Consider the following 12,566-nt stretch of genomic DNA (forward strand, 5'->3'; position numbering starts at 1 on the left):
TATACAGTAATTTCTATCTTTTGGTTGGTTCATTCTTTGGCCTTACTTGATGTCCTCACATGTATGTGTGCACAGGTCAGAACTCTGCTGTCCCTTTGTGTTTCCTTTTCTTGTTCCAAGACCTGGAAGCTCTCTCAAGGTAGCAGATGAGAGCAGTTGTAGGATTACTTGTTTTATTTATGTCTCCCATGTATCACTTTATTGTCCAACGTCTAGTGTCTGAAAAGCCATTGTTTGTTATCTTTTCACCAGATGTTTTTGTTGCTTTATATTAGAAGGTAACTTATTTCTTGTTGCTCCATTATTGCTGGAAGCAGAAATTGATTTGCCCATTTTTTGCTCTTTAATTTATATCTATCACTTAGTTATTTTAGTCAAATGGTATTATACATCACATTATGTGTATTAAGATAAATGTATGCTAACATATATAGTTACTAGTAAGTTAATCATAACTGTTCTTTTTTTTTTTAATTAATTTTTATTGGTGTTCAATTTACCAACATACAGAAAAACACCCAGTGCTCATCCCGTCAAGTGTCCACCTCAGTGCCCGTCACCCATGCCCCTCCAACACCCGCCCTCCTCCCCTTCCACCACCCCTAGTTCGTTTCCCCGAGTTAGGAGTCTTTATGTTCTGTCTCCCTTCCTGATATTTCCCAACATTTCTTTTCCCTTCCTTTATATTCCCTTTCACTATTATTTATATTCCCCAAATGAATGAGAACATACACTGTTTGTCCTTCTCCAATTGACTTATTTCACTCAGCATAATACCCTCCAGTTCCATCCACGTTGAAGCAAATGGTGGGTATCATAACTGTTCTTTATTTCAGGTAAGAACCCCTAATATGTTCCATTTATCTGAAGCTGTGCCTATCAGGAGATAAAGCTTTATCCAATTAAACTGTTTTTAGCAGTGTAATGGAAAACAAAACCAAAGAACATAGGCAGTACCAGTAGATAGTCTAGCCTGAGTCTGCATCCTTCCCATTTATTGGCACACATCTGGAAATGTTACCTAATATCTCTGAACATTTATTTACTCATCTGTAAGTTAGGCTATTAAATAAGATTATTGTGGAGATGATGTAGCTTAATATGTATTAACCACCTGGCAAGTAGTAGGCCCTCGTTAAATTTAAAGGCATCTTTTTCTCCCTTTAAAATCGTATATTTTTCAGTGTGCAGGTAACTGTGGATTTAGTCACCGACAAAGGATTACATATTGCATTGCAATCTGGCCTACTGAGAAATATAAGCTTCATCAACTTTGGCCTATAGACTATCGAGAATGTCCTGTGCTGCCTTCCCCTCAGGTTTACAAATGCAATTTTAGGAGCTGTTTGCATATGGCCACTTGGAAAGTGGGGAAATGGAGCAAGGTCAGTATATAGTTATGAATTGAAAGCCCTTTGAGATCTTCTAGGTGTAGGATGCCTGGTAATCTGCATGTCTAACTAGATCTCAGATCTAGTCTCCTACCCCTCTGTCTATAAAAACCACTTTCAATTACTTACCTAAATATCTCTTTCTCTATGCTTGCGATAATCTGTTTATAAGGAGGGACCATAACTAATAACTTGGATTTCCGTTCTTCAGAGAGCCTTGCGCATGGCTTGCATTTTGAGTCGATGCTTCTGAAATATTTATTGATCAAATGAAGAAGTAAATAGATCTAACATATGAATAATGAAAGTCATTGGTACTATATCCCATTGCCAATTTGATAGAGAGCAAGTAAATGTTACTTTGCAACCCTAGCATATAACAATGAGGGAAAAACTCTGTAGTCTTAATAACCATCACTAATTAATGCATATCAAGTATTTACTATATTCTGTTGCTATAACTATACAAAATAGTTGATCGTCAGTTTGTTCCAAAGGGGCCTAGTGTGAGAGAAGGAAATATGGGTTTCCTGGCCTTTTATCCATTATACTGTAATGGATCCATTAAACTGTACCCTGTTCACAGTGCTCAGTGACTTGCGGAGCTGGGACAATGGAGAGAAGAGTAGAATGCATGGCTGAACACGGTTGGCCCAGTAACTTATGTTTAAAGCGTTTAAAACCAAATGCTCAAAAGAGGTGTTACATCAATGACTGTAAGTAATCGATTTTAAAAATCTACCAAATATGTAAGTGTTCCTAGGAAGTTTCAATTAAAGTTTGAAAATAAATATTTGTAGTGCTCATATGCTCTGCAAAACAAAATGCCTATTTTTTCCAAGTATAATATTTGTATGAGTGAGCTAAATTCATGCTATTGTTTGTAACTGGTTCAATGTCAACAAGTTACATTCACTTGTCCTTGAAGGTAAAACATTCACCAGCTGCAAAGAAATCCAAGTGAAAAACAACATTACCAAGGATGGCGACTATGATCTCAACATTAACGGAAGAATAATAAAGGTATTTTGGAAGCAGTTTGTATTTGATTTTAACATTGGCCACTGACTGGAAATGGCTTTTCTAGATGTTTGCATTTTCCCTCCAGATCTATTGCGCAGGCATGCACTCAGAGAACCCCAAGGAATATATATCATTGGTCAAAGGTGAAGAAGACAACTTCTCTGAAGTGTATGGTGTTAGGTAGGAGATTTTTGGCTTATCCGTGCATTGTAATGGTCCATCAAGAGTATTAGAAGTTCCAGCTTTCAGAGTGATACTTGAGTATCTCACAAGCGGGACAAGTAATTTAGGAGCAGGTGGAAATATTAGGACCTAAGCCAGATGTTGTCCCTGCCTGTTGAATAACAAATACTTGAGTACTAACACATGCTCACAGATTGACTAAGAAAAATACCGAGGGGGAGCTGTGGAACAACAAAAAAGAGTTTAGGAGCTAAGTGTATTTTAATAGAAACAAAATTAATACCAGTAATAAAGGTGAGGAGAACTGAGAACTATAGCTGAATTATTTTCCATACACCATTCTTGAACTTCCCATTGAGGATTATATGTTAATCTTGAGTAGTTTTTACTTCTTTCTCATTTAAATTACATTATAATATTAAAGAGCGCATCTTTTACCTTCCCACTTCCAAAGTTTACCATTTAGCTCCGTGATGGGATTACCATCTAATACTAAAAATATTCTAATGTTGTTTCAGACTACAAAATCCATATGAATGTCCTTTTAATGGAAGTAGGAGGCAAGACTGTGCATGTAAAAATGACTACCTGGCTGCTGGACGCACTGTTTTCAGCAAAATAAGAATTGATCTCAATTCCATGCAAATTAAAAGTAAGTGCTGAATCTCTAAAATGAAAGATCTCTATTTGCTAGTGAAATTCTAATATGTGGGTAGCCAGGGTATAGAGAAGGGCCCAGCATTGTGCAATAATTACTTAATTTTTTTAAAAAGAAGTTATCAGCTACATAATTCTCTTGCAATGACGTGGACTACGGGGACTCAATAAAAATGCAGTGGTAACAGCAGTGATAAGATGCTGCCCTTCCAAGATAAAACCCTTTACCTTAAAATCCTCAATCACATTAAAGACAAGGAAGCTAATATCTTCAACATAGTTGTATAAGCCTTTTGTAGGGCTTACAATAATAATTAACATTAGTTTCAGGTCACAATTTGTCAAGTATTTTCCCATAAATTGTCTCATTGGATCTTTTTTTCTTTTCTTTTCTTTCTTTCTTTCTTTTTTTTTTTTTTTGATCTTTTTTTCTGTACTAGTTAAAGCAGAATTGCATCACATTGTTGCAAGTGATGAAATTAAGACACACTTATAAAACTTAAGTGACTTGTCCCAATTCATAGAGTTAGTAACTGGCCTTGAGAGATAAAGTCCCACCCACAGATCCCAGCTTCTATTCCTGCTGCCTTTCTAGGAAGTAGTTCAGAGTATAGTAAAATCAAAACATATTTATGGAACCTAATATACACTGAACACGACGCAACCTGCCATTCTGGAACTTGCATTCCTACAAGAAAAGGCAAAGAAGTTCATTTCGGGAGCAGGAACTTTAAATTGCAGTTGAATCACCAGTACCTAGCATGGTGCAGACACTATAGAAAGAAAGAAGCAAAAAAAAAATTATTGAGGCAGGGATTGCATGAGTAAAAAATCTCTAAATCACAGACACATGATGATGAACTCTTCTTGTTAGTAATAATAGCCTCTATTTACTGAACACCTACTGTTACTGAACTGGGGAAACATTATACTGTTGTTAATGACTCTGGAGTTGACTGGGAGTAAATTCTTTGAATCCATTTACCAGTTACGTGACCTTGGACATATCTCTTTAAGCTTAAATTCCCTCATCTGTAAAGTGAAAACTGCCTCTCAGGGTTTTTTTTTTTTCTTTCTTTCTTGTTTCCTTCTGTTTTCCTCTCTGGCGAGGATTAAAGGATAATACTTGTAACGTACCTACTAATTGCCTTGTATATAGTAAATGCTCAATAAATACGGGTTGTTGTTTAATACAAATGTTGTAGCATTGCTAAGTACATAAGGGGAACTTAGTCTTTTTTTTTTTTTTTAGGGGAACTTAGTCTTGATTAAACATTTCCTCTGTGCTGCGCTTGTAATAAAACATGAGTGTGGCGCCTTATATACTGCCCCTCTGACTGATCTCACCTTAAATGCATGGATACCAAGCTACATGCTGCTTGAGTAATCCTGTTGCCCTTCACTAGTTCATTCCCACCCCCATCCCCCTAAATGCCCAACTAGCATCTCCTCTAGCTTCAAATTTCTAAAATTTCCAACACTTCCGCTTTATTAGCTCATTGCCAATAATCTTGCTTCCGATGTCACTGAGGAAAAAACAAACTAAACTAGAAGAGCATTTCCACAATCTACCACCACCCCATCTAGAACCTACCCAAATCTTTACCTACATACTTTTCCTTCCCTCCTACTCACGGTGGGTGGACTATCCCCACTCCCACCGAAGGCAACCTTCTCTTGTGCTCTAGTCTCATGACTTTGTACCTGTTTGAGAACATTTGCCCAGCAAACTTTACCTTCCCTTTTAAGTTACCAATTCTACCTCCATTTCTCAAAATCCAGTGACAATTCTTGCTTTTCATCTTACTGGATTCCTGTCCTGGCCACTTTCTCCTGTCTTTCTCGGCTTGACTGGTTACTCTTCATCTTCCACAACTCTGAATCTTGAAGAGCCTTGGGACACAGTCATCCCTTTGGGAATCTCATCCTATTTATAGATTCTAAATGATGGCCCCAAATGTATACCTCCAATGTGTACTATTTCCCTAAACTCCAGTATTCAGCTCTTGACTCAGCACACCCACGTCAATGTCTAATTGGCATCTCAAACTCAATGTATCCAAAACTGTACTTTCAGTATTTCCTCCCACATCTACTCTATCCCAAATTTTTATCTCAGGAAATTGTACCTATAATCTCCTAATTACTCCAGCTACAATCTAGCAACATCTTAGCTCCTCCCTTTCTCTCCACCTACAGGCAATCCATCATCAAATTCTGTCAGGTGAATCTCTAACATATATGTTACTATGGACTGAATCGTGTCTCCCGACATTCATATGATGAAGCCCTAATCCCTAATGTGATGATATTTGGTTATGGAGAGATAATTAGGTTTAGATGAGGTCATGAAGGTAGGGTGCTCATGATGGGAGTAATGCCAATATAAAAAGAGGAAAAGACACTAGAACTCTCTCTGTGCCATATGAAGACACAGCAAGAAGGATGACCATCTGCAAGTCAGGAAGAGGGCCCTCACCAGAATGCCATCCTGGCACACTGATCTCTACCTTCCAGCCTCCAGATCTTAGAGAAATAGATTTATGGTGGTTCAGCCACCCAGTTCATGGTGGTTTGTTAAGTAGCTTGAGCTAAGGCACATATCACTATCACTTTCTTACTACCTCATTTGCTACCACCTTCATCTCAGTCCACACCATTTTCCACCTGGATTATTATGCCTACTAAAATTGTAGTAGTCCTATTTCAGCATTGTACCATTCTCCCACCTCCTGACCTACATTCTCAACAGACAAGACAGAGTGATCCTATAAAACGTAAGCCATGTCATGGGTTTTTTTTTTTTTAAGATTCTATTTGTTTATTCATGAGAGACACAGAGGGAGAGGCAGAGACATAGACAGAGGGAGAAGCAGGGCTTCTGCAGGGAACCTGATGTGGGACTCGACCCCAGGACTCCAGGATCACAACCTGAGCCAAAGGCAGATGCTCAACCACTGAGATACCCAGGTGTCCCAAGCCACGTCATGTTTTATACATTATCATACTTCATCTTTTTAACAGACATGAATTCTGATCAAAACTCTCCAAACACTTCCCATGTAACTCAGAGTAAAATGAAAACTCCTTCCAATGGTCAACAAAATTCAACATGACCTCCCATCTCCATCACCTCTCTGCTCCCTCCTTGCATACTCTGCTCTGGACACACTTGTCTCTTTGCTGTTCCTACAACACAGCAAGGATGCTCTCATCTTAAGGCCTTTGCACCTTGTTCTATTTGCCTGGAACAGTTGTGTATAGTTACCTATATGGTTTACTCCTTTATTTCTTTTGGGTTTCTGCTTAATTTCACTTCCTCAATTAGGTCATCCTGGAACACTCTGTACTCCTAAAATCCCCTTCTCTCCTTTTTTTAAACGAATTTGTTGTGTTTTTTTCTATAGCAGTTATCACCCCTAGTCTAATGTAATATTTACTTTATTACCTGTCTCACTCTGTTAGGACTCAGGTTCCATCAGCCTCGGTTTCCTCCACTGATGTGTTCTTAGAGTACTTAAAATAATATCCAATACATAATAGATTCTAAATAAGTATTTGTTGAATAAAAAGTCTTTAACTTTCCTCAACAAGCCATCTTGAGGAAACCTTGAAGACAAATTTGAATTAACTGAAGTGGAGAAAAGGAGTTTCAGGAGAAGGGAACAGCATAAACAGAAGCCTGGAAAGGTGAACCTATTGTTTCTGTTAAAGAATAAAAAAGTCCATTTTTCTCTAAGAATAAATTAAGTGGAAATTGGGGGATGGCAGCTGGTTAGAGAAGTTCCCAGAGAGCAGATCATAAAGAACAATGTATACTAACTACAAATTTGAATTTTAAAAGTTATGAGAAACCACTGGGGGATGGTTTCAGCAAGAGGGACAAAACTTGGAGAACAAATTGTATCCATGAAAATAGGTAAGAAGCTAATCTAATAATCCAGATAGAAAATGATGCAGGCTTGGGATGCCTAGGTGGCTCAGTGGTTGAGTGTCTGCCTTTGGCTTAGGGCATGATCTTGGAGTCCTGGGATCGAGTCCTACATTGGGCTCCCAGCAGGAAGCCTGCTTCTCTCTCTCTGCCTATGTCTCTACCCCTCTCTCTGTATCTCTCATAAATAAATAAAAAATCTTAAAAAAAAAAAGAAAGTGATGCAGGCTTAAAATAAGACATGGTTCAGAATAGGGGGCCTTGGGCAGCCCCGGTGGCTCAGCAGTTTAGCGCCGCCTTCAGCCCAGGGCGTGATCCTGGAGACCTGGGATCGAGTCCCACGTCAGGCTCCCTGCATGGAGCCTGCTTCTCCTTCTCTCTGTGTCTCTGCCCCCCCCACTCTCTCTCTCTCTCTCCTCTCTGTTTCTCATGAATAAATAAATAAAATCTTAAAAAGAAAAGAATAGGGAGCCTTTGTGAAGTATTAAAGAGGTACACTCTGTAGAACTTTCAGACAGAAGGAATATGAGGATTTGCAACATAGAATATTTAAAAAGATTTCCAAAATACCAGGGTGGATGGTGATATAGTTCAGTGAGATGAGAAATATAGCAGAAGAAATAAGTTTGGAGAAAAAGATAATGCATTTAGTTTGGGCATGCTGAGTTAGAGCTATCTATGGGTATCTATGGGTTGTCCAGGCAAAGATGAGGGAGATAGTATCAAAGGATGCTTGATTTGAAAGTTGTGTCTGCCTGCCTCAGCCTAACCCATAAGTGCCAGGATAAGCAGTGGTGTGTGGATAAATGTTTAACAACCAGGGAAAAAATGGTTTATAGCATTTGCCAACGTTCATGGTTAAATATATTCCCACCATGCTAACTTTGAACGACCAACCTGAGCTCATTGGACATGATGTTGGGAAGAGACACACTAACAATGTTAGCAAAAGTCAGATTCAAAAGAAAATAATAATGTAATGCAGTAATATTAGAAATCAAAAAAGCAAATGTTTTAGCTGGATGTTTTTGTATTTCAGTTGCCTAAGTGAATTGATATACATCATATATATCGTCTATAAGCACTCAGGTGTGGCTTTGTCATGATGTATTAACCTTTAATGTTTTTTCTTCTATAATTTGCTCTTGCATTTTATTTTAGATATTCACTATAAGGTAAAATATAATAAGGCATTTAGTTTTATTTATTTATTTAAAAGATCTTTTATTGGAGTTCAATTTGCCAACATTTAGCATAACACCCAGTGCTCATCCCGACAAGTGCCCCCTTCAGTGTCCATCACCCAGTCACCCCAATCCCCCGCCCACCTCCCTTTCCACTACCATGTCTGTGTCTTCCTCTGTGAGATTTCTGTTCATGTCTTTTGCCCATTTCATGATTGGATTGTTTGCTTCTTTGTTGTTGAGTTTAATAAGTTCTTTCTAGATCTTGGATATTAGCCCTTTATCTGATAGGTCATTTACAAATATCTTCTCCCATTCTGTAGGTTGTCTTTTAGTTTTGTTGACTATTTCTTTTCTGTGCAGAAGCTTTGCTTTTTTCTTTTTTTTAAGATTTATTTATTTATTCATTCAGAGAGAGCGAGAGAGAGGCAGAGACACAGGCAGAGGGAAAAGCAGGCTCCATGCAGGAAGCCAGACGTGGGACTCGATCCCGGGTCTCCAGGATCACACCCCGGGCTGCAGGCGGTGCTAAACCGCTCTGCCACTAGGGCTACCCTGTGCAGAAGCTTTTTATCTTGATTAAGTCCCAATAGTTCATTTTTGCTTTTCTTTTACCTTGCTTCATAGATATATCTTGCAAGAAGTTGCTGTGGCCAAGTTCAAAGGGTGTTGCCTGTGTTTTCCTCTAGGATTTTGATGGAATCTTGTTGCACATTTAGATGTTTCATCCATTTTGAGTTAAAAAAAAAAGAACTTCTGGATTAATTACACAAGTACCTGCCATTTTTAGGGCAATTTTTGAGATAAACATCTTTGTATTAAATTTTTTTATTGAAAATCTGACATGTGTACTATAATTGCATAGCACATTTGCTTAAAATTTTGAACTAATTATATAAATATATTTAAGAATATAATATGAAGACTGTATGTTTTGCAGTGAAGTTTGAAAAATATACAATGCCTCAATGCTGAAAAGTTTCATTTATTTTTTTAGCCACAGATCTTCTTTTTGCTCAGACAATATTTGGAAAAGCAGTGCCATTTGCCACAGCTGGAGATTGCTATAGTGCTGCCAGATGCCCACAGGTATTTCATATTTGTTTATTTTTCCCTCACTATGAAAAAATAAATGGATACTGTTTCTCTTAGTTTTCTTGACCAGAATATTGCAAGAAACATAGGTAAATAGAGAAATGTGAATTTCCTATATGAATTTTATTTCAAAGGTTAGAGATAAATTTTGGAGGATAAACATTGTTGCCAATTTTAGGTTTGTTTGAAAGGTGTATAATAACAAGGATTTCGAATTGTTAAGAACCTATTTCTCCTTTCATCATACATTTCATTTTTAACATTTCCAACCAATGGAAATGAATGGATATACCTAAAGTGAAGGAATGGATCACAAGCATGTGACCTTCCTATACTGCTGCTAACATTGGTTATATTAGCTTTCTGGGTCTGTACCAATCCCAGAGTAATTTTCTTTTATTTGTGAAATAGTATATTTCCATGACTTTATTCTTGTTTTATTTTTTATTTCCAGAGTTCTTTTCATACACCCTTTATGCCACCTCTGTGATTTCCAGTATAGAGTATGCTTTCTAGAAGAAATTCATCATCTCATTTTTAGCAAGAGATTTTGTAGTCTATGTGAAAAACAGTGTTATAATCAAATGGAGAAATGTAAGCCAGAGTAATATGGCATTGTTAGGTAGGTTTGGAACTAACTGAAAAAATCATGTACAAAAAGTAATGATTATAATACTGATATTTTAAAGAGAAATAGCTACTGATTTGCCAGAGCATTCTCTTCTTGGAATGTCCAATTCACTGTTTTCATCAGATGATGGAGAAGGTATGCTTATATTGAAAAGAGAGGGCATTTTCTATACTATAGAAGGACACATAAAGGAGAGCAAATACATTAGGAGTATGGGCTCAAATTAATAAGAAAAACTTACCTGGAACAAATTTATAGATTTTAGGTCCAGAAATACAAATAAAATCCAATGAAGTCACATGAAAAAGACCTAGGTATTTTATCCAACCACCATGAATTCAGTATGACTCATGTAGATTATGGAGTAATTTCTAAACCATTCCATGTAATCATGAAATACCCAAACACAATATTGACCTCTAAAGATTTTAAATTTCTGAAAAGGGTAAATTATTAATATATCTAGAGATAGAAGGCAAAACCCAGGGGAAAAAAAGGAGGGTTTAAATCATGTCACATAAGGAAAATGAAAGTAGCTAGGGAAAGAATGGGAAGTTATGGTAACTATCTTTAAATATTTAAAGAGCTCCATGAAAGAGGAATAAGATCAGTGTGTTATCCCAAGAGGCATAACTAGAGGAGAGGATTCCAGCTCAAGATAAAGAAGGCTTCTGGCAAGAGAGACTTGTCTACTAAAAAGAGCCCCCAGATCTGGGGCCCAAATAAATCACTAATTTTTACCTACGGTTTTTATAAATTATATCCTGCAACCCTGCTGAACTCATTTCTTAGTTATAATAGTTTTTTACTGAATTCTTTGGGATTTTCTATATACACAGTGATGTCATCTACAAATAAACATAGTTTTACTTCTTCCTTGGCAATATGGATACTATTTATTTTTTATCTTGCCTCCTTACCCTGTCTAAAACTTCCATAGCAGCGTTAAGTAAAAGTGATGAGAGTAGACATACTTGTCTTATTCCTGATTTTATGAGAAAAGCATTCAGTCCATCGTTAAGTGTGTTAGCTGTGAATGTGTTGTAGATACCTTCAGTCAAGTTGAGAAAGTGCTCTTCTATTCCTAATTTAAATGGGTTTATCATGAAACAGTGTCAGTTTTTGAAATGCTTCTTCTCCACATACTGAGGTGATCCTATGGTTGTTGCCCATTCTTGCAGTGTTGTGGTGTATCACACTGGTTGACTATCGTTATGTTGAAACAACCTTGCATTCCTGGGAGAAATCCCATTTGGCCATGGAGTGTAATTCTTTTTATATGTTGCTAGATTTGATTTGATTTGTTGAGAATTTCTCATCTATTTTCATAAGAGATACTGGCCTAATAATTTTCTTTTGAGGTCCTTATCTGGTTTTGATATTAGGGAAATGCTAGCCTTGTAAAGTGAATTAGGAAGTATTCCATCGTCTTCTACTTTTTTGAAACAATTTGTGAATAATTAATTCTCTTTTTTCTTTTTATCAAATTTTAATTCCAGTATAGTTGATATATAGTGTTAAACTGCAGCTGTATAAATACAGTGATTCAATGATTCTATACATTACTCAGTGCTCATCATGATAAATGCATTTTTAATCCTACTCCCCTATTTCACCCATTTCACCCACCTCCCCTCTGGTAACCATCAGTTAGTTCTCTGTAGTTAAAAGCCTTTTTTTCTGTTTGTCTCTTTTTTCCTTTGTTTTGTTTCTTAAATTCCACATATGAGTGAAATTATATGCATGTGTCTTTATGACTTATTTCACTGAGCATTATACTCTCTGGATCTATCCATGTTGTTGCAAATGAGAAGATTTCATTCTTATTTGTGACTGGGTAATAGTCATATATATATATATATATATATATATATATATATATATATATATTTTTTTTTTTTTTTTTTTTTAACACACCACCTCCTCTTTATTCATCTGTTGATGAATGTTTGGGCTGCTTCCAAAACTTGACTATTGTAAATAATGCTGCAACAAACATAAGGGTGCACATATCACTTCGAATTAGTGTTTTTGTATTTCAGGGGTAGTGCAATAACTGGATCATATGGTAGTTCTATTTTTAATTTTTTGAGGAAACTCCATACTGTTTTCCACAGTGGTTGTACCAGTTTGCTTTTTCAACAACAGTGTATGAGGATTCCTTTTTCTCCACATCTTCACCAACACTTGTTTCATGTGTGGATTTTAACCATTCTGACAGATATGAGGTGATATGTCATTGTGGTTTTGATTTGCATTTCCCTGGTGATGAATGATGATGAACATCTTTTCACGTGTATGTTTTCTTTGGAGAAACATCTGTTCATGTCTTCTGCCCATTTTGTAGTTGGATTTTTGGGGGTTTTTGGTGTTGAGTTATATAAGTTCTTTATATATTTTGGATACTAATCCTTTATTGGATTATGTCATTTGCAGATACCTTCTCCCATTCAGTAGGTTTCCTTTTAGCT

At 36.7% G+C, this 12,566-nt stretch overlaps 1 protein-coding gene across 3 annotated transcripts in view; it reads left to right on the top strand.

The window, feature by feature from the left end:
* The window catches only part of ADAMTS20 (ADAM metallopeptidase with thrombospondin type 1 motif 20), a 162,757-nt gene that overhangs the window by 132,222 nt on the left and 17,969 nt on the right, over positions 1-12,566 (top strand). For all 3 annotated transcript variants that reach the window (XM_072765509.1, XM_072765508.1, XM_072765507.1), the window contains 6 exons: positions 1,185-1,385; positions 1,978-2,107; positions 2,320-2,414; positions 2,500-2,594; positions 3,116-3,249; positions 9,367-9,458. In XM_072765509.1, the coding sequence (XP_072621610.1) occupies positions 1,185-1,385; positions 1,978-2,107; positions 2,320-2,414; positions 2,500-2,594; positions 3,116-3,249; positions 9,367-9,458 (747 nt within the window). The remainder of the gene's footprint in view (positions 1-1,184; positions 1,386-1,977; positions 2,108-2,319; positions 2,415-2,499; positions 2,595-3,115; positions 3,250-9,366; positions 9,459-12,566) is intronic.

The sequence above is a fragment of the Vulpes vulpes genome, chromosome 8, assembly GCF_048418805.1.
Source record: "Vulpes vulpes isolate BD-2025 chromosome 8, VulVul3, whole genome shotgun sequence".
NCBI lineage: Eukaryota > Metazoa > Chordata > Mammalia > Carnivora > Canidae > Vulpes > Vulpes vulpes.